The sequence below is a fragment of the Stegostoma tigrinum genome, chromosome 3, assembly GCF_030684315.1.
Source record: "Stegostoma tigrinum isolate sSteTig4 chromosome 3, sSteTig4.hap1, whole genome shotgun sequence".
NCBI classification, from domain to species: domain Eukaryota; kingdom Metazoa; phylum Chordata; class Chondrichthyes; order Orectolobiformes; family Stegostomatidae; genus Stegostoma; species Stegostoma tigrinum.
The window spans coordinates 24,990,917-25,018,420 of NC_081356.1; the positions used below are offsets into that span (position 1 = coordinate 24,990,917).

The 27,504-nt window shown below is 41.8% G+C and overlaps 1 protein-coding gene across 4 annotated transcripts in view; it reads right to left on the minus strand.

The window, feature by feature from the left end:
• LOC125451272 (coiled-coil domain-containing protein 171-like) overlaps window positions 1-27,504 on the minus strand; it is a 205,575-nt gene that overhangs the window by 169,696 nt on the left and 8,375 nt on the right. For all 4 annotated transcript variants that reach the window (XM_048528223.2, XM_048528221.2, XM_048528222.2 and 1 more), the window contains 3 exons: window positions 23,032-23,206; window positions 21,144-21,334; window positions 3,248-3,394 (listed from right to left, as the gene is read on the minus strand). In XM_048528223.2, the coding sequence (XP_048384180.2) occupies window positions 3,248-3,394; window positions 21,144-21,334; window positions 23,032-23,206 (513 nt within the window). The remainder of the gene's footprint in view (window positions 1-3,247; window positions 3,395-21,143; window positions 21,335-23,031; window positions 23,207-27,504) is intronic.

The window sequence follows — 27,504 nt, forward strand, 5'->3', positions numbered from 1 at the left end:
GGTAGGAGATGGGGGTGGTGCTTCAGATGGGAGGAATGATTAGGGAGGCAGGGACTAGCTGGGGTGGGTTTGGCATGTGCTCGGGGGGAGGGGAGATTTTGAAGCTTCAGGTATCAATGAAGCATTGATACCTGTGGGTTCCCAAGCGAATGATGCAGGAACAGCATCTCATATTTCGGGTGGCATCATCATGGCAATGCAGGAGGCCCAGGATGGGCATGTCGTCAGAGGATTGGGGGTGGGGAAAGAGTTGAAATGGCTTGCGACTGGGAGGTGTAGTTGTTTGTTGCGAACTAAATGTAGGTGTTCCACAAAACATTAAAACATTAACAGATGTGCAGGGGAACACCTGTTTGATGTGGAAGATCTTCCTAGGGCCTGGGATGGGAGTGAGGGGGGAGGTGTAGCACTTGCTTCGGTTGCAGGGAAAAGTGCCAGGGGTGTTGTTTCTGGAAGCGAGTGTGAAGTGGACAGGGGAGTCATGGAGAGAGTGGTCCCTTCAGAGAACACATAAGGGTGGAGAGAGAAAAATGTCTTTGGTAGTGGGGTCAGATTGCAGATGGCGGAAATGTCGGAGGGTGATATGTTGGATTTGGAGGTTGGTGGGGTGGTACGTGAGGACGAGGGGGATTCTGTTTTGGTTATTATTGTGGATAGGGGGTGTGAGGGATGAATTGCAGGAAATGTGGGAGACACAGTGGAGGGCATTTTTGATCACCATGGAAGGGAAGTTGCAGTCCTTGAGGACCTTGAACAGTTCATCCACTTCACTAACACTTTCCACCCCAACCTTAAGTTTACCTGGACCATCTCTGACACCTCTCTCTCCTTCGTGGGCCCCTCTGTCTCCATCTCTGGCATCCACCTGGACACGGATCTCCATTTTAAGCCGACCAACTCCCACAACTACCGAGAACACTCCTTCTCTCACCCACCTTCCTGTAAAAAGGCCATCCCCTACTCCCAATTCCTTCACCACCGCTGCATCTGCTCCCAAGATTAGGTATTCCACTCCCGAACATCCCAGATGTCCTCTGTTTTTCAAAAACCACAACTTCTCTCAACTTAAGCCCAACAAAAAAAAAAAGCAGTCATCCTATTTCTCCAAATAACTGAGAAATAGAACGAAGAAGTGTTGTTGAATAACATTCTTCTTTTTAAGTTGCCGTGATTGAGATTTATGTATAATTACTCATTTGTTTTAAGGTTTTCACAAATTAGTAAGGGAGATAGTTCAGATCCTTTCTGCTATTTTTTTCAGCGGGGAAGAGTGTTTTGCATAACTCTGTTCATGGTGTAGAAGTAACAGGGCATTAAGTTTCAATCTGACAAGGTACAATATTTTGTGTGTAGTGAAAAATTAAAAGCTGTGAGGAAGCGAAGGAATTTGTATGTTGATGTACGCACATCACAAAAAGCTAGTGCACAGTTACAAGTAAATTCAAACCAGCTAATGGAATTCTACCTTTCGTCTCAAAAGGATTAGGAATTTGGTAGGAAAGCATTAGCAATGTTGATTGGAGTAGGAATTCATAAAAGGGACTTGCATTCAGTACTCAAATAAAAGCAAAACACTGCATATGCTGGAGATCAGTAATAAAAACAAAGTGCTGGAGAAACTCAGTTTGCCAGCATCTGTGAAGAGCAAAACAAAGTGAACATTCGAATCTTTTGTCTCTTCTTTGGAACGCACGTTGAAATTACTTAGATTAAGTAAGTGCACTCTAATCTACTGCAATGTCAATTAATCTGAGATAATTCACTTTCAATCCAAGATCGAAAAATCAGAATTTTTTTAAGACTCTGGAAGACAAAAATCTGTGAAGGAGCAAAAGGATTTGAACATGCAATTACACAAATCATCAAAAGTGAATGCATATTTATCATAAGATTTATTTATAATTCCCATTCAAAGTAGCTGGAATGCAAATGGGAAAAAAATATGCTTTAGTTGTCTAGAGCTTTGGCCAAGCCCCATATGAAAAACAAATTTCCTTCAAAGTGGAAATCCAGATCTAAATGGCATCATCTTAAGTTTAGAAGGCAACCATTCAGGAACGAAATGCAGAAGCAAAGTAGCAGTGACTAATAACCATAAGAAGCACTGTGAAAGTTTTGGAATTTGGGTACAGGCTTGTGAAGGCTACACAACTCTGGTATTGCATCCTTGAAGTGCAGCATTCTTAAGCATGTCCCGAAGATTACTGATATGTACACTTTGGGAAGTTAAGACCTGCCAAAGGTTCTTCTTCCCTTGCTGAAGATGACTCAACTTACTGCTGCAATTCCTCCTCTTCCAGCCAGAGCAAAATTCCTGGTCGGTTCTACATGACGGCAAGAGAGATTTTCCATTGTCAAAGCTGTAGCAGCAGTACAGCTGCAGAAGGATCACAGTGCAAACCACAACGTATTCACAAGACAAAGGTTTTAAAAGGTGTCCTAGTGGTCTAGGAAAGAACAGCTATGGATTCAGTTATGCATTATGTCTTCTCTTGACTTGTACAACACATTTTTGGGTGGGTTGCAAAATATTGACAACAAAGCAAATGGCAACTGAAATGACAATTAAACCTGGAAACCAGCACAGGACTCCAATATACAAATGTCTATAATCTAGAAGCTCTGACTGCTTATTTTTAATCCCTCTTGAACAAACACATGAAGATCTCTGGTGTAATTTCCAATGGGCCTCTTTACTCAATATTCAAGCTGCCTCATTCACAGCAGAAAAAAAGAGAGACACAGGAGGCAAATGAAAACCACACCTTTCACATTATTTTGAAAATACACCTTCTCCTCTTTAAGTACCTAGACTAGATTTTACACATGCGTGGTTAAGGAAAGGCATATAGATGTGTTACAATATTTTTTCATTTAACCAATTTACTCTCAAACATAAAATTACTTCGGCAAGAAAGTTTAGAAAGAATTTTTAAAAATCTAAATCAAATACTTTTTTGGAGATTTAATATTAGATTTTACACTTCGGCATGACCATGTGACATCACTTAACATTACAGGAATGTGGGAGAAAACACAGATCAACTACATGATAATATCAATTGTGTCAGGTAAGAAAACAGATTGGTATCAGTCCGATCCCCTATTAAATAGGCTGACAACTGTAATTTTCTCAGACAGAAAGGTAAATTCAATAAGAAACGTACCTTAAAGATAGGTAACAATTTGGTTCCAAATCAATAGTGTTCCACAAATAATGCTGCAATATCCTGAGATAGCAATTTACCTCCAACTCCCTTTTTAGTCTCTCCTCTCGGTCATTCCTATATTCAAGTTCATTTGTCTGGCGTCGCAGTGCCTCTGTGAGATTGTTGCGCTCAGCTTCTAGTTCCTTTAATCGCTTCTGCAGTTCAACAAATGTTTGTTCCTGACCCTTTGTGAAAAAAATAAGATGTCACCAATTTTAATGGCAACATTCATTAACTGAATTACGATTTTCATCAAGGTTCATACTTGAAAAAAAAAGTTATTGTCCTTTGAAACAAAAACAGAAAATGCTGGAAAAGCTCAGCCTGTCTGGCAACATCTGAGAAGTGAAATCAAAGTGACCCTTCCTCAGGAAGGGTCTAGGCCCGAAACGTCAGTTTTTGTGCTCCTGAGATGCTGCTGAGCCTGCTGTGTTCATCCAGCCTCACATTTTATTATCTTGGATTCTCCAGCATCTGCAGTTCCCATTATCACAGAAAAATTTGGCTTATATGCAGAAAACAGAGTGGGGGAGGGGATAAGGAGTAAACGATAGGTGGGAGTACATCACAAAGACAGAGAAGCCTAGTTGGACAGACAAAGGAGTAGATAACAATCTGGCCAGGAGAGCGAATAGCTGTTAATCAGGACTGTTAGTGACTAATAATAGGTAGTATGTAATGGCTGATTATATCATAACAAGGCCTGGTGTGTGGGTTTGAGGGCTAGGACATGGTAGAGTGCAGGCCTTAGAACTATTGAACTCAATACGGAGTTTGGAGGGCTGTAGGATCCCCAAGTGGAGAATGAGCTGAAACACTGCAGCAAAGCTGAGGCAGAGATAATCAGCCAGCGCTGTAGAGTTCTATATTCTATGAACAGGTTGGTGTTAAATTGGCAGCAAGCTGGAATCCCAGGCTCTTTTTTGCAGGCAGAATGTAGATGTTCTGCAAAGCGGTACCCAGTCTATCTTTCGTGTCTCCAGTGTAGAGAATACAATATTATGAGCAGCAAATACAGTAGACTAGATTGCGTGAAGTCCAAGTAAAGAGCTGCTTCACCAGAAAGGTATATTTGGGCCTTTGGATACTGAGGAGCAAGGAGGTAAAGGGCAAGTGTTACACCTTTGGCAGTTGCACAGAAAGGTGCTATGGGGCTGTGGGGGTGGGGGTGGGAGGATGTTGGTAAGAGATAGAAGAGTGGATCAGGGTATCAGAGGGATCTCTCTCATTCACACACACATACCGAGAATCTATGGGGTGATTTTGTATTCATTTTATTTGTTCAAAAAGCGCACCATTTATCAACAGTCAGTCAGTGTATATGGCATTTTATAAATTCCTACTTTAGAAATAAAACCAGTCTGACTCCAAATTAAATTACAAGCAGGTTCTAAACAAGGTAACATGCATTGTCTGACCTAAAATGTCACCTCTTTTTTATGTTGATAAAACCTTTAGTTCTCTCAGGACAGTGACTTAAAAGGAATTTGGGGATTTACACATACATATTACTCAATTAAAGCCTTCTAACTGATTAAAAAGAGTCAATAACATCGTAGGTTTGTTCAGTACAACTTCAATGGTGCAAACCTTTGATCTTTTACTTATAAATTCTGTGTCTGAAACCACCTCTCTCACTAACACCTGAAGGACAACTGAGGCTCTGAAAGATTGTGTTTTCAAATAAACATGTTGGCCCATAACCTGGTGTTGTGATTTGACCTTGTCCACCCCAGTCCGACACTGGCACCTATACGTCATGGCAATGAATGGAGTCACTTGCTCCACGTTGGCTGCTCATTGTCAGCAATCCTACCAAAGCAACATCATGTCAAGAATTCCAGATAAGGAATATTGTCTACTTCACTTCTGTAAATAAAGACGTATTTAAAAAGTCAATTCTTTTTTGTTCCTTCCTTAAATAAGCAATGGTGGTGTATCTTCAGCCACAAGTACTCAGTCCACATTTTACTCTGTCTTTAAGCAATGGTAGACATCAACATTATTCGTTCTAGTCCAGAAAGCTAGCCAATAAGAGACAGACTGTAGACTGTCACTCTTAAACTTGAGCTTTTATTTACAGATATTCATATTGCAAACATACACTTGCAAATTCATATTGCAATTGCAATTTGTCCTATTTAGAGGAGCACAAGTGAATCCTCTGTTAATGCGCACCACCTGCTGATGATTAAACACAATTTGTTTACAATTAATATTGCTCAGCTCTTGAAAGAACTCCCAATTTCTACCCCATTGTAGCCATTGTGCACAAAGCCAATTGTGGCCACAATTAAACAAACACATATCTGTGGTGTTTTAATACTCACTTTGTATTATTAGAAATTTACAATTTCCTGTCTTATTTTGTACTACAAATATCCTAAGACTAAAGTTAATGTAAAACTATAAAACTACAGCTTCTTTTAAAGCAAAGTAATGCCACACAGTTTTACTATGATTTCAAATTGCTCACAACACATAGCTAAGTTGCTTATATAATAAATATCATCTCCTATAGATTGGCTATAATAATTGTGCATCTGTTACTTCACAATCTGTTTTGCAGTCAATAAAATTCCCATTTTTAGCTGGGAGGCGGTTTGATTCCACCCTTGGGTGACTGTTTCAGTGGAGTATGCACATTCTCCCCACATCTGTGTGGGTCTCCTCCAGGTGCTCCAGTTGCCTCCCACAGTCCAAAAGGTGTGCAAATTAGGTGGATTGGCCATGCTGAATTGCCCATATAACGTTCAGGGATGTGTAGATTAGGGGGATGGGTCTGGGTGGGATGTTCTGAGGGTCAGTGTGAGCTTGTTGGACCAAAGAGCCTGTTTCCACACTGCAGGGATTCTATAATCTATGACAAGGTCAGCTTATGTTTCACATGTCTAAATGTCTACTGGAAACTCTTCTGATATTTTTCAACCTCTGTTTTAATTCTTCACCAGTAACATCTTTCATAAATAGATAGAGGTTTCAAATTAAACTTGAGCTTAATATTGTCATCTGATAAAACATATGGCCAAAACATCATGAGAATCATAAAGTCTAATAGGCAAGTAAAAATGGAAGTTAGAAAAACACAAAAGAAAATAGTAAATTTAGTTTTTTTTTTAAATGGTATAATAATGCTAATAACAGAGCTAAGTGTACTCAGATCATTGTGTTATTAAAAATTTTGATCAGTTTTCACAAATGAAACTGGAAGGGAGGACATGAAAAGAATGTAGATAATGCCATGGAAAATGAATCACTTCTGAAAAATTAGTAGAACTCAAGGTGGATACATCAGCAGACCAATGTTAGCATGTATGATAAGAAAAGGAGCTGGCAGAATTTTTAAAATTCTTCTCAAGATCATATCAAATGATGAGAGTGCACCGAGCATAAAATTGGTATTCAAGACAGGACAGGAGTAACAATACAACAGTTAGTCCAACATTAGTTGTGTGAAAATTCTTAGGCCACAGTTTTTCAAAACCAAGTTACTGAGTGCGTAAAAAAAATTCCCTTTGAATACGTAGAATAACCCACAAAGATTTGACAAAGAAAAACTGTGCTAACAAGTCCAAGAGTTTTTCATATGATGAACAATTGTATGGACAAAAGAAATACACAGTTTAAACAAGTTTTCTCAAAGTATTTCATAAAGGTTCTCAAGAGGCTTGAGAGGAGAATACAGACTGTTGATATAAAAGCAGCGATGTGCTTCTGAGGCTTTATAAAGCTCTAGTTAGGCCCCATACCTCAGGAAGGACATACTAGCCCTGGAGCATGTCCAGTGGAGATTCACACGGATGATCCCTGGAATGGTAGGTTTAACATATGATGAATGGCTAAGGATCCTGGGATTGTACTCATTAGATTTTAGAAGGTTGAGGGGAGATCTAATAGAAACTTACAAGATAATGTATGGTTTAGAAGGGGTGGATGCTAGGAAGTTGTGTTCGTTAGGCAGGGAGACTAGGACCCGTGGGCACAGCCTTAACATTAGAGGGGTAAATTTAAAACTGAAATGAGGCGACAGTTCTTCAGCCAGAGAGTGGTGGGCTTGTGGAATTCATTGCCACGGAGTGCAGTGGAGGCTGGGACATTAGATGCCTTCAAGGCAGAGATCGACAAATTTTTGATCTCAGAAGGAATCAAGGGCTATGGGGAGAGTGCAGGGAAGTGGAGTTGAAATGCTCATCAGTCATGATTTAAACGGCAGAGTGGACTTGATGGGCCGAGCGGCCTTACTTACACTCCTATGTCATATGGTCTTATGGTCTAAAAGGAAAATGTAGCAACATGGAAAGAATGCTGAATCAGAGATAGCAAGAACTGCCGATGCTGGAATTAGAGATAACAGAGTGTGGAGCTGCAGAAGCACAGCAGGCCAGGCAGCATCAGAGCAGCTGGAAAGTTGACGTTAAGACCCTTCTCCAGAAATTCAGAAAACATTTTTGAAGAAGGGCCCTGACCCAAAACATCAACTTTCCTGACCCTCTGATGTTACTTAACACAGTGTGGACCTGGAGGAGCACAGCAGGCTATCTATGGTTAGAATGCTGTTGATGGACCTGGAACAGAATTAAGTAAATGGGTGTTACTCTGTGCAAATGAGGCATCAGGAATCAGTGTTAGAATGACTATATATAATATCTAGGTTTTGCCTTCAGTATGCAGAGCTAGTGCCAAAATTGGGTGAACTAGTTAAGCAACAGCCTGACGTAGTAATACACACGGAACCATATGTTACACTCAATGTCCTGGACAACGCAACCACCATTCCTGGGTATGTCATATCCAATTAGCGGGACAAACCTAGCAGAGCTGGAAGCGCAGTGGTATTTACTTAGGAGGGAGTTGTATGGAAGTCCTCAACACTGGCTCTGAATCCTATGAAATCCAATGGCATCAGATCAAATGTGAACAAGGAGACCCCCTCCTGATTACCTAATTGCACTCTATCACTTTTGGCTGGTGAATCAGTACTCCTTCATGTGGAATACCACTAAAAAGAGGGAGCACAGAGAGTTCCAAGGATGCAGGACATATTATGGATAGACGCCTTCAATGTTCATCACCAAGAATGGTTCAGCAGCACCGTTAATAATCGAGCTGGTCAAGTCCTAAAGGACAATGCTGCTCAACTGGGTTTGCAGCTAGTGAGGAAACCAACAAGAAACAAAATCGTATTTGACATTAGTCTCACCGAGCTAAACTGACAATCACACAGTCCTCATGGAGTTGAAGTTCCATCTTCACATTGCAGAGGGGCTCCATCATGGCGTCACAGAACATCACTATGCTAATTGGGATAGATTGAACAGATGTAGCAACTGAAAACTGGGCATTAATGAGGTATTGTACACCATTAGCATAATCAAAATAATCTGCATCACGGTCTAACATAACCCCACTCTGCCATTACCATTAATCAACGGGATCAAGTCTAGTTCAATGAAAAGTGCGCAAAGACATGCTTAGGAGCAGCACCTGACATACCTAAGTATGGTGTATTAACCTCAAAGCTATAAACAGGTCTAAAAAGTGCTAAACAGCATTAATCAAAAAGTGATAGAGCAAAGTAATTCCAACTAACTGATCAGGCCCAAACTCTGCAGTCCTGTCACATGCAGCGATAAACGGTGGTGGAGATTTTAAAAAACTCCATGGAGCAGTAGGCTGCACTAATATTTCCATGGTCAATGATGGGGCACATAAAAGATCAATCCAAAACAAAAGTTCAAACATTTGTACCAGTCTTTAGTTACGAATGTCAAGTGGATGATCCATCTTGGCTCTTTAAGAGGTCTCCAGTATCACAGATGCTTAATGTCACCCAAATCAATTCACTTGAGATCAAGGAACAGCTGGTGGCAATGGATGCTGCAAAGGGTCTGGACCCAGAAACAGTCGGGCAATTCCGGAATAAGGTAGGTGAGCTTGCAGCAGGGATGGGTACCTGGGACTTCGATATTGCGGCCATTTCAGAGACATGAATAAAGCAGGGTCAGGAATGGATGTTGCAGGTTCCAGGGTTTAGATCTTTCATTAAGATCAGGGAAGGTAGTAGAAGAGGGGGAGGTGTGGCTTTGTTGTCAAGGACAGTATAACGGTGGCTGCAAGAATTTTTGCCGAGGACTCGTCCACTGAGGTGGTATGGGCGGAGGTCAGAAACAGGACTGGAGAAGTCACAATGCTGGGAGCTTTTTTATAGGCCTCCACAAAGTTCCAGGGATGTGGAGGAGAGGATTGGCAGAACAATTCTGGGCAGGAGTGAAAGGAACAGGGTGGTCATTATGGGAGACTCTAACTTCCCTAACATTGACTGGAATTCCTACAACTCTAGCATATGTTGGATGGATCAGTTTTTGTCCAATGTGTGCAGGACGGTTTCCTGACACAGTATGTCGAAGGGCCAACAAGATGGGAGGCCACACTGGATCTGGTACTTGGTAATGAACCAGGCCAGGTGTTTCATTTAGTGGTAGGTGAGCACTTTGGAGAGTGTGACCATAATTCGGTTATGTTTAGTTTAGCGATGGAAGGGGATAGGAATGTGCCACAGGGAAAGAGTTATAGATGGGGGATGGGCAATTATAACGAGATTAGGCAAGACTGAGGACACATGGAATGGGGTAGCAAAATGCAGGGAACGCAGACAATCGAAATGTGGAGCTGGTTTAAGGAACAGATACTGCGTGTCCTTGATGGGTATGTCCCTGTCAGGCAGGGAGGAAGTGATAAGGTAAGGGAACCGTGGTTTACTAAATAAATTGTATCTCTTGTTAAGCGGAAGAGGGAGGCTTATGTGACGATGAGACGAGATGGTTCAGATGAGGCGATGGAGAGTTACAGATTAGCTAGGAAGGATTTAAAGAGAGTTAAGAAGAGCAAGGAGGGGACATGAGCAGACATTAGCAGGTAGAATAAAGGAGAACCCTAAAGTTTTCTATAGGTATGTGAGGAATAAGAGGTACTAGGGTAGGAATAGGGCCAGTCAAAGACAGAAGTGGGAAGTTGTGTGTGGGCCCTGTGGAGAAGTGTTAAACGAATACTTCTCATCTGTTTTCACTGAGGAACAGGAGAATATTGTAGAGGAGAAGACTGAGTTACGGGCTACTAGAATCGAAAAGATTGAGGTTAGTAGGGAGGAGGTGTGAAGGTAGATAAATCCCCTGGGTCAGATGGGATTTTTCCGAGGATTCTCTGGGAAGCTAGGGAGGTGGTGGCGGAGCCTTTGGCCTTGATCTTTGAGTCCTCATTGTCTACAGGTTTAGTACCAGAGGACTGGAGAATTGCAAATGTTGTGCCCTTGCTCAAGGGCAGTAGAGATGACCCAGGTAATTACAGACCTGTGAGCCTTACGTCTGTTGTAGGAAAAGTTTTGGAAAGGATTATAAGATATAGGATTTATAATCATCTAGCAAGCAACAATTTGATTGGAAATAGTTAACATGGATTTGTCAAGGGCAGGTCGTGTCTCACAAACCTCACTGAATTTTCTGAGAAGGTGACCAAGCATGTGGATGAAGGTAGGGCAGTTGACGTGGTGTACATGGACTTCAGTAAAGCCTTCGATAAGGTTCCAAATGGTAGGTTATTGGAGAAAATACGGAGGCACGAGATTGAGGGAGATTTAGCAGTTTGGATTAGAAACTGGCTTTCTGTAAGAGGGCAACAAGTGGTGGTTGATGGAAAATATTCAGCCTGGAGTCTGGTTACTAGTGGTGTGCCTCAAGGATTTGTTTTGGGACCACTGCTATTTGTCATTTTTATAAATGACTTGGACACAGGCATAGGTGGATGGGTTAGTAAGTTTGCAGATGACACTAAAGTCGGTGGAGTGGTGGACAGTGTGGAAGAACGTTGCAGGTTGCAGGGAGACTCGGATAAACTGCAGGATTGGGCTGAAAGGTAGCAAATGGAGTTCAATATGCGGATAAATGTGAGGTGATTCACTTGGGAAGAATAATAGGAAGGCAGAATATTGGGTCAATGGGAAGATTCTTGGTCGTGTGGACGTGCAGAGGGATCTTGGTGTTCATGTACATAGATCCCTGAAAGTTGCCACCCAGGTTGATAGTGCTGTTAAGGCGGCTTACAGTGTGTTAGGTTTTATTCGTAGAGGGATTAAGTTCCGGAGCCATGATGTCATGCTGCAACTGTACAAAACACTAGTGCGGCCTCACTTGGAACATTGCAATGCAGTTCTGGTCGTGCCATTACAGGAAGGATGTGGAAGCATTGGAAAAAGTGCAGAGGAGATTTACCAGGATGTTGCCTGGTCTGGAGCGAAGGCCTTATGAAGAAAGGTTGAGGAACTTGGGTCTGTTCTCATTGGAGAGAAGGCGGCTAAAAGGGGATTTAATAGAGACATACATGATGATCAGAGGATTAGATAGGGTGGACAGTGGGAGTCTTTTTCCAAGGATGATGATGTCAGCTTGTACAAGGGGGCATAGCTACAAACTGAGGGGTAATAGATTTTAGACAGATGTCAGAGGCAGGTTCTTTACTCAGAGTGATAAAGGCGTGGAACGCCCTGCCTGTCAATGTAGTTAACTCAGCCACATTAGGGGCATTTAAACAGTCCTTGGATAAGCGTATGGATGATGATGGGATAGTGTAGGGGGATGGGCTTAGATTAGTTCACAGGTCGGCGCAACATCGAGGGCCGAACGGCCTGTTCTGCGCTATACTGTCCTATGTCCTAGTACTGAAGACTTATACTACAGAACTTGCTCCCAGCCAAACAGTTCCTTACAGCTACAAAACTAGCATCTATGTGGCAATGTGGAAAATTGGCCCGAGCACAAAAAGCAGAACAAGTCCAACTTGGCCAATTACTGCCCCAGTCTACTCTCAATCAGTAATATCATCAAAGTGGTCTTCAACAGTGCTATCAAGCAGCATGCTTAGTAATAAACTGCTCACTAATGCTGAATTTGGATTCTTCCAAGGCCATTTGACTCCTGACCACTTTACAGCCTTTGTTCAAACATGGAGAACCTAGAGAGATGGAGGTGAGAATGATTTCCTTTGACATCAAAGCCACACATGATCAAGTGTGATATCCAAGAACCATAGGAGGACTAGATTCAATGGGAAACAAAAAAAAACTCTCCACTGGTTAAAGTCATACTAAGCCAAAAAGAAGATAGTTGAGGTTGGAGATTGCAATGATCAGCACCATTCATGAATGCACAGATACTGATGAAACACCCCTTGTTCAATACAGCAGAACTTTGACAATGTCCAGGTTTGGACTGAAAAACAGTGGCAAAATTCAAATGCCAGACAATGGTCAACTCCAAAAAACTAGAGAGAAGCTAACTTGACTGTTCATTGCTCAATCCACACCAAGACCCCTCACACGCCCACTCCCAATAACTTTGCCATTACTATTGACCAGAAAATGAACTGGATTAGCCATGTAAACAGTGGCTGAAAGGGCAAATCAGAGGCTAGGAATATCACAGTGAGTAACTCACTTCCTAAATCTCCAAAGCCTGTCAACCATCTACAAAGGTACAAGTCAGGAGTGTGTTGGAAAACTCCTGACTTGCGTGGATAAGTGCAGCTCTAACACCATTCAGGAAGCCTGATACCACAAGGACAATGTATTGTGACAGACTCCATTTTGGAACAAAAATAAGGAATGTGAGAAGATACTCACCGAAGAGACGCTGAAGGGTGAAAGGTGTTCAAATACAAAATGATCTGAAAGTGCCAGTGCAGAGAAGTAAAACCATTATAAAGAAAGCAAAAGCATTTGGGATTTTATAAATACTTATGTAAGAATAGAAAGAGTGCAGAATAACATTTGTACAAAGTATTGGCTATTTGACAGATAAGATTACGATATATAGTTTTGGACATTAAGTTACAGAAAATATACTAAAAAACAGAGAAAGTAGACCAATGTAAATTCAACTTGATATTTTTGGGACAGGGAATGACAGTCAGAGGGGAATCTTGTTACACTAAAAACATTGCCTTTTCTACTCCAGTGTGTATTCTTCAGGAGAATAGGAAATGGTTATCTTGATTGGTTAGGAAATCAGCAATGAATTCACACCAACTGCAGAGAGAGAGAGAGATTAAAAGAAATTCCTTTTCATGAAGGAATTTTCCAGGAACATTAAATGATTTGCCAAATGGAGCACTTCAGGTAAAGACCATTGTATGTTTAAGCAAAATTTAACTTAATAGCTGAATCTGAAGACGACACAGGTTATGGGCAGAAAATGTATCAACTACTCCTATTATTCGTTCTTCCATCACAGATATGATGGATCAAATGGCCTTTTATGTACTATAGATTTTTCTGGATTTTCCCTTGTTTAAGTATTTTAGATTAAAGAATTTGCCAATAGTCACAGCCAAGTTCAAAACAATAATGTCATCAGTTGAGTTTTTGATCAGTTTTAAGAAGATAAGAAATAAGAGATGCTGGAAGTCAGACCTATTGATTGTCTCAATAATTTCTGTTTTTGTGTTCAAATGATGACTGGTATTGACAGAGTAGAAAAAGTCTATTTCATCTGACAAGTGGGTCAGTAATCTAAGGACATAGAATTAAAATCAATGGCAAATGATCTAGAAAGGAAACAATCATTTCTTTCAAAAAGTTTGGAGGTTCAGAATACCCTACCTGAATAAATAATGCTAATGGTTCCATGCATAATTCGATAAACATGTTGGACAGGAACTTAGAGAATGAAAATTTTACAGGGTGAGCAGACGATTGAGCACAAATGTTACCCCAGAGACCTAACACATGTCAGATGGCCTCTTTCTGTGCCCTAATTCTGTGAAAAATCAGAAATCTCTTACCAAATACTCTAGATCTCATTCTTTGTCTACACTAATGATAAAAGTTACCAGTGCCTAGTCAAATGGAAGCATAAATTTGGTAGTCCGATCCTGGATCATAAATCACACCTAGACATTTCAAAGCATTTTGTGGACAATGAAGGTTAGGATGAGGTTAGTAGGTGGGAAATGGAGGTGCGGCTTGAGGTGGGAGGAGGGGATAGGTGAGAGGGAGAACAGGTTAGGGAGGCAGGGACGAGCTGGGCTGGTTTTGGGATGCAGTGGGGGGAAGGGAAGGATTTTGAAGCTTGTGAAGTCCACATTGATACCATTGGGTTGCAGGGTTCCCAAGCGGAATATCAGTTGCTGTACCTGCAACCTTCAGGTGGCATCATTGTGGCACTGCAGGAGGCCCATGATGGACATGTCATCTAAGGGGGAGTTAAAATAGTTTGCGACTGGGAGGTGCAGTTGTTTATTGCGAACAGAGTGGAGGTGTTCTGTAAAGCGATCCCCAAGCCTCCGCTTGGTTTCCCCAATGTAGAGGAAGCCACACTGGGTACAATGAATACAGTATACCACATTGGCAGATGTGCAGGTGAACATCTGCTTAATATGGAAAGTCATCTTGGGGTCTGGGATGGGGTGAGGGAGATGGTGCGGGGGCAAGTGCAGATCCGGAGGTTGGTGGGGCGGTATGTGAAGACGAGGGGGATTCTTTTAGGGCGGTTATTGCAGGGGCGGGGTGTGAGGAACGCGTTGCAGTAAATGCGGGAGACACGGTCAAGGGCGTTCTCAACCACTGCGGGGGGAAATTGCGGTCCTTAATGCGGATGAGACATTCCACTCCCGCACATCCCAGATGTCCCTGTTGTTCAAGAACCGCAACATCCCCCCCCACAGTGGTTGAGAACGCCCTTGACCGTGTCTCCCGCAACACATCCCTCACACCCCGCCCCCACAATAACCACCCTAAGAGAATCACTCTCATCCTCACATACCACCCCACCAACCTTCAAACATACACTTGACCCCACACCTCCTCCCTCACCCCCATCCCAGGCCCCAAGTTGACTTTCCATATTAAGTTGATGTTCACCTGCACATCTGCCAATGTGGTATACTGTATCCACTGCACCCGGTGTGGCTTCCTCTACATTGGGGATAGCAAGCGGAGGCTTGAGGGCCGCTTTGCAGAACATCTCTGCTCAGTTCACAATAAACAACTGCACCTCCCAGTCGCAAACCATTTTACCTCCCCCTCCCATTCCTTAGACGACATGTCCATCATGGGCCTCCTGCAGTGCCACAATGATGCCACCAGAAGTTTGCAGGAACAGCAACTCACATTCCGCTTGGGAACCCTGCAGCCCAATGGTATCAATGTGGACTTCACAAGCTTCAAATTCTCCCCTCCCCCCGCTGCATCACAAAACCAGCCCAGCTCGTCCCCACCTCCCTAACAGGTTCTTCCTCTCACCTATCCCCTCCTCCCACCTCAAGCCGCACCTCCATTTAACACCTACTAACCTCATCCCGCCTCATTGACCTGTCTGTCCTCCCCAGACTGACTTATCTATACTCTCCTCTCCACCTATCTTCTCCTCTATCCATCTTCGGTCTGCCTCCCCCTCTCTTCCTATTTATTCCAGAACCCTCTCCCCATCCCCCTCTCTGATGAAGGGTCTAGGCCCGAAACATCAGCATTTGTGCTCCTGAGATGCTGCTTGGCCTACTGTGTTCATCCAGCTTCACACTTTGTTAACCTGTGCCTTTTAGGTTGCTTTTCAGATACTGGCCAGGAGAGGTCATTATCTGTTTAAGAAAATGGGTTTCAAAAGCAACTTTCACACACAATATTTTGTCATCCTGTCTGAAAACATTTTATATTTGCTGTATAAAATGGCAAAATACTTCAAACTAAAAAGTATCCCATTTGTATTTACTGTCTCTGTAAAACTTTGCATTTCTTGAAATTATTCTTTTCTCGTGATATTTTACTGATCTTTGTGTTTTTAAAAAGAAAATAATCACACATCAACATATTTAAAAAATGAAATTAGTAACAAAAGTTCAGTCAAAATCTGTTCAACAGGTTCAGTTCAAGAATTGACAATTTTTGTTTTCCAATCCCAAGGAATATATCGTGTTTCTGGTAAACACTGCAGAGCTGGAAGCCAAAGAGGCCAGTTGACACTAGTATATAGATAACACAGTGTGTAGCTGGAGGAATACAGCAGGCCAGAGAGGCTCATTTCTGAAGAAGGGCTGCGATCTGAAGAAGGGCTGCGATCTGAAACATGAGCTTTCCTGGTCCTCTGATCCTGCCTGGCCTGCTGTGTTCCTCCAGATCCATGCTTTGTTATCTTTGACTCCAGCATCTGCAGCAACAAAAACAAAATTGCTGGAAGAGCTCAGCAGGTCTGACAGCATCTATGAAGGAAAAAACAGAGTTAATGTTTCGGGTCTGGTAATCCTTCCTCAACACACACTTGCTCAGTTCTAAAGAAGGGTGACCGGATTTGAAACTTTAACTCTGTATTTTCCTTCACAGATGCTGTCAGACCTGCTGAACCTCTCCAGCAGCTTTGTTTATGTTCCTGATTTACAGCATCCACAGTTCCTTCGGTATTTAGCAAGAACTGCAGAAGCTGGATATCTCTCTGACGCTAGCACGTAATTTGAAGCTCAGAGCAACTTGCCTAATGATGCATTTTCTTTGCAAGGTGTCAAATTCATTTGATGTTGGCATGAGAAGTCACAGCTGTAGACAAATACACAATATGCCACAATACAGGACTCTTTCCAGATGACAAGTGCTAATGATACAACAGATTGCATTTATTTGGAATATCTTCTCTACTGTAGAAAGTGAAAGTTTATTTACACATTTTTTTTGGAAAAGAAGTTCCAAAATTTTAGATAACTTTTCAGAATTTTTACGTGATTCATTAAAGATCACGCTGTGTGTATGCTTCTATATGAGTTCCATCTTACTGCTGTGGTTAAACTGAGGTTTTATATCTATATATGTATTTTGATGTTTTTGCCACGAGTGTGCATCCTTGAAGTTCTGGGGTGAACATGGGATTTGTGTGTGTTTAGAGTTGACAATTGACTTTTGAGGGGAATGAAAACTACAATATCCCACACTTCCAAGCAACAAAAGCAAGTTAGGGAACTAGCCAGAGGGCTTATGTACAGAACTTTCCAGATTCAGTCAGCTTGTGCTGGGAATTGTTCAAGAGAGAAGAGTGCATTAAGCTCCACAGTAATGAGAAATCATTTGGTGAAGTAAAATGTGCTAAGCAACATTCCCAAGAAAGGGAGTTTAAAGAAATTAATAATCTTAATACTTATTTTGTTAGTCCCAGGCCAGAGTTGGGATATAGTCAGTAGGAACAAAGTGAAGATTTTTACAAGTTTAAGGGCAAAGAGAAAAAGGAATTGAAAATGTAGCAGATATAGTACAACAGTGGAAGGAAACAAAGTCAGGACATTGTAATAATAATAATAAGAGTTATCTACAGTGCCCAGCTGATGAATTGAAACTTTAATCACTTCAAGCCCAACGAGCTATTAGAAGCACATGAAAAACATTTTAAGAAATGAGCCGAGCTGGACTGGGTCTTGTTAAAAGTAAATTCATTTCTGTTGTTAACAATAAAATGAAGCAAACATTTATCAAAACAAAGGCTGCAACTTATGTGCTTATGTTTTACTAGATGATCACCTCGGGACATTTATTTAAAATGACAATCTGTAAAGAGTATCAGTATGTACTATTTTCTCTTTTGTAGATCTGACAGCATCCTTGCATGTGCGATTAAAAGTGAAAACTAAGAAATAACCCAAGCAATTCCCCTCGCCTCCACATTGTGTGCTGGTAAAGATCTTGAAGATGGAGATCTTAGAATTCTTTTGAACTGATATGAACTGCTATTTCTATGCTATAATCTAACATGTTACACGAAGCTTGAATTACCCTTGTTGAAAGTTGTGTAATTCTGTTCTTAAATAGTGCAAACTGTCAAAATTATGATTAAACTACTTCTGAGCCTGACAAATCTTGCGTTTGTGGAAATAGCAAATTTGACTTGAACAAAACTATAAATTTTTAAAATAATGTATTAAATATTTACTACGTTCTAGCTTCTATCTCAATCCTATCATCTGTGACCAAATCTTCACTTGCTTTCGACAATGTGATTGAAGAGTGAGCGAAAGTGTTTTTTTTAAGTCTCCTGTTTTACCCTTGACAGAATTCTTCATGTGATTTGCCATTTAGTCCGCTTTATGAAGTTGCTCTTGTTACATGCTAGAGATCTTAAACAGCTGAAGCTGGAATGAAATTAACAGTCAGGAAAGTGAAATTCAGGCCACCAAGACCATCAGATCTTGAGAGCACAACTTTCTTGGAAGGCAGTTGTAAGAACCTTCACTTCAGCTCTGACAATACAATCTGGACACAACTCTTCCACTCCGCAATCTTCACGTTTAGACAACAACAATAACTACAATACATTGCATCAGAGACCAAAATCTGATGCACGTTTGTAGTATTGGAGCTCTTCAATACAAAACAAAAAGATATAACAAAATTATGAATATGAAAAATAAATCAGTAAAAGGTAAGATCAATAGTTTACAAAGAACTGTGGATTCAGCAAGTCTGGCAGCATCAAGAACACATTCTGAAGGAGGGTCACCGGGCTTAAAACATTAATGTTGCTTTCTCACCACAGATGCTGCAAAGTCAGTACCTGCCTGGCTATTAAAAGACTAAATTTATTACCTTAATTGGATGTCTAAAATTTCTATATGTCAGTAGAATTGTTAGCATCAGAAAACCTTCTAACTGATTGAAAACTTGTACTTATTCTGAACCATCCAGCATAACTCTAACAAAACAGCTATGGCAATCAAACTTTTAACTCTGCAAACTGACTTTGCCACAGGTTTTAAAAATGGGACAAAAGTATGTGTTAGCAAGTTGAGAAGATTTGTAGCTCAGGTTGAGGTTCTGGATGTGAGTTTGCTCGCTGAGCTGGAAGGTTCATTTTCAGACGTTTCGTCACCATTCTAAGCAAGCTTCATCGGAGGCTCACTGATGATGTTACATAGAATGGTGACGAAACGTCTGAAAGCTAACCTTCCAGCTCAGCGAGCAAAACTCACATCCAAAAGTATTTGTTACTCATCTACTTTTTTCACAAAATCACTGGACCACTGAATTGAGCTGTAATCCCAATAAGCTATGGTGTGGCTTAAATAATCATTGAATCGCTTACAGTTTAGAAGCAGGATATTCAGCTCATCGAATACAGATGACCTTCTGAACAGCATCCCACCCAGACTCACTTCCCACTAACCTTATTCTTTGTAATACTACATTCCTCATGCCTGATCCACCTAACCTGCACATCTTTGAACTGTTGGAGGAAACTGGAGCAGCTGGAGGAAACCTGCGCAGACACGGGGAGAACATGCAAACTCCACACTGTTGCCAGAGGGTGGAATTGAACCCAAGTCCTTGGTGCCATGAGGCAGCAGTGTTAACAACAGAGTCACTGTGTTACCCCTAATTGTCTATATCACTCAATTTCCTGCAATTTCTTTCACCATAATGCAGCATGTGATATGAATAGGCTGGTGACGTGCACAAACGAAAAAAAGCACATACACAAATAAGATCAAGTGAACTATCCACCTGGCACCTTTATTATTAACAGAGAGCATGGATTTAATAAATGTTAAATTCAACATTTGCAGTACCTGGCCACTGTATTAATTTAAAATCACCTGCACTGAAGGATGCCAGGCAGGTGATAGGGGTCATTTGTTGTGGGTTCAGCTCTCCTCAGAGAGATGTGGTGGCTCTAAGAAACTCTGACTTTAGATTTTTACACTTTCCACTTTTATTTCTTGGCTGCAGGCTTCAATTGTTTACTGTCTTTTGGTTTCTTCGCATTTTCACTGCTTTCCCCTGGGTTTCTTTTTTGGGTAATTTTGAAGAAGCCAGAATCAGCCTGTCCCTTTGTCTGCACTGGGGAGCTTTCTCCACCTATTGCCTGATAGAGAACTTAATCTCAGACCAGAGCTTCTCCCCATTGATCCACTACCAGTTGAAGCTACCTTCATGGCAGCCAGACAAACCTCTGTTATCACTGCAATCTGCCACAATGTTATTGCTAATTTAGAGTCTGAGTAAATGCTATAAATGCTAAGAGAAACCAGTGCCATCTGCACACGCACAGACTATAGCCATCCTGACATATACACTCAGCAACCAATAACCAAGCAATTTTTTCAGCATATTCAGGCCCATGTGTCTTAAACAGAAAGGAAAATAAATGAATTTCTTTCAGAAAACAGCTAACAAATCATTTTAAACTTGCAATGCTGTTTATTTGCAATTTTTAAGGAAATCACTATCAGAGGTCTCATGGTTTACAGCAGACTAGAGCTGTACATCTGCCAAAGCAATGATTTTGACAAGAGATGAACATTGAAGAGACTTGTATGACATAGGAGATTGAACCAGCTTTGTTTTACTCAATTTCTGCTCGAAACAACACACTGATGAGCCTTGTTAGCTGTTGTAAAAGGTATACCAGAGAAGAGGAGCAGTGCACGGAAGTAATCAACTCACTTAATTTTATTGTATGTCCCAACAGCAAAATTGTGTTTTTTCCTCTTTCGTGGAGAAGGGAAGGCAAACATTTTTGTATAGCATTTAGAAATTCAAACATTGAACTTAAAGATCTAGAGACTGAGGCTGTAGAATATTTCAGTGGAACAGAACATTACCAACATTGCTTAGTTTTCTATATATCAAGACCACTTCCTCCCTCAGGAACAATGAATCCCTTAAGATTTAAAGGGATTAAAGACATCAGATAACTTAAAAAAAACAAGAGGAAAATCCCTTGTTCACAAGGACAAGGATGTTGCGCTTGTATGCAGTGGGATGCTATTGTTATGCAATTCTACACCAGCTCAAACATTGGAAACATTTCTGGAAAACATGAATGAAGTTATTACTGTAGTATGTTGTAATCCTGGGCAGTTTACAAACAAACACACACACAGCTTTCAAAAGAAGTATTTGCTATTATTTGGTACCTGCAGGATAGCATCAATTCGATTCCTCTCAGTGGTAAGGAATTCATTTTCTGCATTACAGGTCTGAATAATTTTATCCCTGTCCTCTTGGTCAGTTTGGAACCTCTGGTGATCATCTTCCCTTGCTTGTTTACAAATTTGTAGAGTTTTTTCCAATTCCTTCACTTTCTGTTGAAGTTCTGAATTTTGCACTGTTAATTACAAAATAGAAATTAATTTAGATACTCCCTTTATAAAGCATTTACAGTTTTAACATACAGCGTAGCAAAATTGCAAAAACACAAGTCATGTGATTAAAATACATGTTACTTACCAGCTTGCATGTGTCTATCTCACCATTTACCCACTGATTAACTGGTGATTTTGATGATAGTTAACCTTTTGTTGAGAAATTTCAGTAAACATTCACAAGCATCTCAAAGATTTCCCATTGAAATCACTACATCATGCTGGGATAAGTAATCTATCAGACTGGAATGATCAAAATGCTGTAATTTCATTCTGCAAATGATTTGCAGATTCAATGTGTTGTTACACCCTTTCTCTTCGGTGTCTCAAGAGTGAAAATACACACATTCATAAATACTGATTTTGCTTGCACGTGTGAAAGATATTACTTTGCAGTTAATGGGCAAGCGCTGGTTGTAAAGCAGTCAAATTTCATGATCAACTTATAAATCTAAGACCTACAAAAATTTATTTGTTATTACTGAACAGTTTCTGGTGTTCATACAGGCAACACGAGTGATTCATGCATCACAGCAGTGTAGCAAATTCAATGAACCAGCATATCAGGCCCAACTGGGATCAAGTAAACTATTACATTCCCTGTTTATACTGAAAAAGATAGAGGTTTCAATGAAAATACATCTCCCATGCACAAAGGAAAGAATTTAATGCAGGTATTGGGTGCCTTGCTCACCAGCTGGGCAGCAGATGAGGACCTTGCATCACTTGTAAGAAGGGTTAACACATGCATTGACTGTTGTTCAGGCTTTGTGCTCCTTGATCCCAAGGAATTCCCACACTTGGCAGCTAGAGCCTAATTTCATATCCAAGGTAGGAAATTATCTTTCAGAGCTACCAGGTCTCCCAGAGCACTGTGCAGTGACTCAGTAAATGTGTTCATCATGGAAGGAGAACATATTGTGATAAAGGCCATACAAGCCAGTGGAAGAATTTGACAAGTTGGTTAGGAATCTGAGTCATAGAATCATACAGCACAGAAACAGCCCCTTCAATCCAACACATCCATGCTGACCAGGTTTCCTAAATTGAACTAGTCCCATTTGCCCAAGTTTGGTCGATATCTCTCTGAACCTTTCCTATTTATGCACCTATCCAAATGGCTTTTAAATGAGATAACAAGCGTTCAGAGACAGCATGTTCCTACTCAGGTGAAAGGCGGAGCTGGTAGGCATAGGGAATGCTGGATAACTACAGGAATTGAGATTTTGATCAAGAAGAAGAAAGCATGTGTCAGGCACAGGCAGCAGAGATCGAGTCAATGAGGCTGAAGACACGATCACTGAGCTGGTGGGTTTGGTTGCAAATGTTTCGTCACCCTGCTAGGTAACATGGTCTGTGCACCTCCAGTGAAGTGTTGGAGTTCTGTTCCACTTGTTATTAATGTGTCTCTGTTTGCTGGGGTGGTTGGTATTACCTCTGGTTCTGTTTCTCAGTGGTTTATACATTGAATTAGAACCTATGTGTTTGATTCACACCCCCTTATCAAGTTATAACAAATGTAATCCGAAATTGGTGTGCAACTAATTTCTTTTAATAATTTACAAAGATACTAGCTGTACAACGTGTTGTATAAACTACTTCAGGAAAAAGGCTTTAACACCTTATAATTTTTTTCTGGAAACACAAGAATTTCAAGTACCTTTTAATTGTGCATGTACTTTATGAATAGAATCTATTCTGTCTTCTGAAGTACATTTTACAACGCTGGCTTCCTTCTTGGCCACAGCTAGTTCATACTCCAGGGTCTGACGCAGTGCCTCTCCTTTCTCCAGCTGTGCTCGCAGTCTAGTAATATGGCTTTCAAATGTTGCACGCTGTGAAAGTGAAATGATATTAACAAGGCAATGCATTTTAAAACTTTAACGTGCAGCATTATATTGGCTAATACTGAATCAGAACGTTTTCTGCAGAAATAGTCGGAAAATATTGCAACAGCATGGATGAAATACAAACATGCTTGCATGGTGGAATGATATATCCATGAAATGCAAATCTTTGCTGTTTTGGTAAAAGAAAACTATGTTGTTCCCTACTCTATGCATTATGTCTTATTTCCACAAAACACACTCTGAAAGAACAGTACGTCTTTTATTTGCTCCAATTTAATCTCCAGGAGTTCTATAGATCAAACATAGTAGGTATTATAAAAGTTAAGACAGAACATGAAACAAAAGAGAAATTTCAAATAAGTCAATTCATCATCCTCAAGGAAGCTACTTAATATTTCAGATTCTGGATGTAAGTTTGCTTGCTGAGCTGGAAGGTTCGTTTTCAGACGTTTCGTCACCATTCTAGGTAACATGATCGGTGAGCCTCCGGTGAAGCGCTGGTGTTATGCTCCACTTTCCATTTGTGTTTAGGTTTCCTTGGGTTGGTGATGTCATTTCCTGTTCTTTTTCTCACAGGGTGGTAGATGGGCTCCAAATCAATGTGTTTGTTGATGGAGTTCTGGTTGGAGTGCCATGCTTCCAGGAATTCTCGTGCGTGTCTGTTTGGCTTGTCCTAAGATGGATGTGTTGTCCCAAACAAAGTGGTGTCCTTCCTCATCTGTATGTAAGGATACTAGTGATAGTGGGTCATGTCTTTTTGTGGCTAGTTGATGTTCATGTATCCTGGTGGCTAGCTTTCTGCCTGTTTGTCCAATGTAGTGTTTGTCACAGTCCTTGCAAGGTACTTTGTAAATGACGTTTGTTTTGCTTGTCGTCTGTATAGGGTCTTTTAAGTTCATTTGCTGCTGTTTTAGTGTGTTGGTGGGTTTATGGGCTACCATGATGCCAAGAGGTCTGAGTAGTCTGGCAGTCATTTCTGAGATGTCTTTGATGTAGGGGAGAGTGGTTATGGTTTCTGGGCAAGTTTTGTCTGTTTGTTTGGGTTTGAAACCCAACAAACCCAACACAACACGTTTCTTCCTGTCCCGCAGGCCCGACCAGTCCCCCTCCACCGACACCCTCATCCGCCTAGCCGAACTCATCCTCACCCCCAACAACTTCTCTTTCGATTCCTCCCACTTCCTACAGACAAAGGGGGTGCCCATGGCCACCCCCATGGGCCACAGCTATGCCTGCCTCTTTGTAGGTTACGTGGAACAGTCCCTCTTCCGCACCTACACAGGCCCCAAACCCCGCCTCTTCCTCCGTTACATTGATGACTGTATCGGCGCCGCCTCTTGCTCCCCAGAGGAGCTCAAACAGTTCATCCACTTCACCAACACCTTCCACCCCAACCTTCAGTTCACCTGGGCCATCTCCAGCACATCCCTCACCTTCCTGGACCTCTCAGTCTCCATCTCAGGCAACCAGCTTGTAACTGATGTCCATTTCAAGCCCACCGACTCCCACAGCTACCTAGAATACACCTCCTCCCACCCACCCTCCTGCAAAAATTCCATCCCATATTCCCAATTCCTCCACCTCCGCCGCATCTGCTCCCACGATAAGGCATTTCACTCCCGCACATCCCAGATGTCCAAGTTCTTCAAGGACCGCAACTTTCCCCCCACGGTGGTCGAGAACGCCCTTGACCGCGTCTCCCGCATTTCCCGCAACACTTCCCTCACACCCCGCCCCCGCCACAACTGCCCAAAGAGGATCCTCCTCGTTCTCACACACCACCCCACCGACCTCTGGATACAACGCATCATCCTCCGACACCTCCGCCATCTACAATCCGACCCCACCACCCAAGAAATTTTTCCATCGCCACCCTTGTCTGCTTTCCGGAGAGACCACTCTCTCCCTGACTCCCTTGTTCGCTCCACACTGCCCTCCAACCCCACCACACCCGGCATCTTCCCCTGCAACCGCAGGAAATGCTACACTTGCCCCCACACCTCCTCCCTCACCCCTATCCCAGGCCCCAAGATGACTTTGCACATTAAGCAGAGGTTCATCTGCACATCTGCCAATGTGGTATGCTGCATCCACTGTACCCGGTGTGGCTTCCTCTACATTGGGGAAACCAAGCGGAGGCTTGGGGACCGCTTTACAGAACACCTCCGCTTGGTTCGCAATAAACAACCGCACCTCCCAGTCGCAAACCATTTCCACTCCCCCTCCCATTCTTTAGATGACATGTCCATCATGGGCCTCCTGCAGTGCTAACAATGAGGCCACCCGAAGGTTGTAGGAACAGCAACTCATATTCCGCTTGGGAACCCTACAGCCCAATGGTATCAATGTGGACTTCACCAGCTTCAAAATCTCCCCTTCCCCACCGCATCCCAAAACCAGCCCAGCTCGTCCCCTCCCCCCACTGCACCACACAACCAGCCCAGCTCTTCTCCTCCACCCAGTGCATCCCAAAACCAGTCCAACCTGTCTCTGCCTCCCTAACTGGTTCTTCCTCTCACCCATCCCTTCCTCCCACCCAAAGCTGCACCTCCACCTCCTACCTACTAACCTCATCCCACCTCCTTGACCTGTCCGTCTTCCCTGGACTGACCTATCCCCTCCCTACCTCCCCACCTATACTCTCTCCACCTATCTTCTTTTCTCTCCATCTTCGGTCCGCCTCCCCCTCTCTCCCCATTTATTCCAGAACCCTCACCCCATCCCCCTCTCTGACGAAGGGTCTAGGCCCGAAACGTCAGCTTTTGTGCTCCTGAGATGCTGCTGGGCCTGCTGTGTTCATCCAGCCTCACATTTTATTATCTTGGATTCTCCAGCATCTGCAGTTCCCATTATAACTCACACAACACGTTGTATACCTTCTTTACCACCTTATTCACTTATGTTACCACCTTCAGGGAAATATGGATTTGCACCCCTAGATCCCTCTATTTGTCAGTGCTCTTAAGGGTCCTGCCATTTTACTGTATGCTTTCCTCTTGCGTTTTATTTCTCAAAATACATCACCTCACATTTGATAGATTAAGCTCCATCTACATTTCTCCACCCAACTTGCCAAATGACCCAACTCGCCAAATGACCCAACTCCTGCTATATCCCTTATCAACCTTCCTTACAATCCAGAACACAAATCTTTATGTCATCTTCAAACTTACTATTCAGCACACCAATATTTTAATCCAATTTATTTAAATAAATTACAAACAGCAGTCCCAGCACTGATCGCTGCAATATCAATTTGTTTCTTCACAGGAGAAATATTTTGTTCAATGAAATTTACCAATTAAACACTTAGATCCATCTCAATCTCCACCTTCCCTAAACTTCACCTTGACTAAAAATTTCCAAAGATGACACTCTGTACTGTACTAAACCCTGTTCTCTAATTCTCCTTACTCCTTGACCTACGGATCCTCAAAATCCCAGTCTACAAATTGCACAGCTTGTTACGTAAAGCTTCACCACTTTGTTCCCTAACCATTCCATTCTGTGCATCTCAGTCACAGTCCACTTTCCTCCTTCATACCATACCCTTAACTGCCTACAGGGAAAATAAAATTGTCTCTCAGCCTTAAATATATTCAGCAATGGAGCATTCATAACCCTCTGCAATCATGAATACCAATGATTAACAATCCTTTGAAAAAAGAAATTTCTCATCTCAAATTGATCCTTTATTCTGAGATTATGCCTCAATGTTCTAGATTCCAAAGCCAGGGCAAACAACTCCTCAGTTAAACCCTGTCTAGCCCCTCCAGATCTTGTTTCAAGAGAACAGCTCCTAATGTTCTAAAGTTCAAGGCATATGGGTCCAACTTTGTCAGCTTCTCATCACAGAGCAACCTGTCAATGCTGGGGCCAATCTAGCACAGTTTTGCCATACTGTCTCTAGTGAAAGTATGTTCCTTAAGTATGGAAGTCAAAATTGTGTGCAGTACTGCAGGTATGGTCTCAAAACCTTGTACGATTTTAGTTAAACCCTCTTTAGTTTTCTACTCTAATGCCCTACAACAAAAGCCAGCAGCATCATGCATTGGTTCACTGCTCACCTATTTCCTCTTTCCAAATGTCTTGAAATTTATTTTTTCCTGTTAAATTAAAATGTACTATATAAAAATCAATACCATGAGACAATCCTAAGATAAAGTCTGATCTTCAAACGTAGAAGATCCAGAAAGGCCACCCGTGCAGAAACCAATATAATTGGGAAGATTAGCAAACTGAAGTTAGCATCATTGCACAAAATTACAATTTTCTCCAATTCA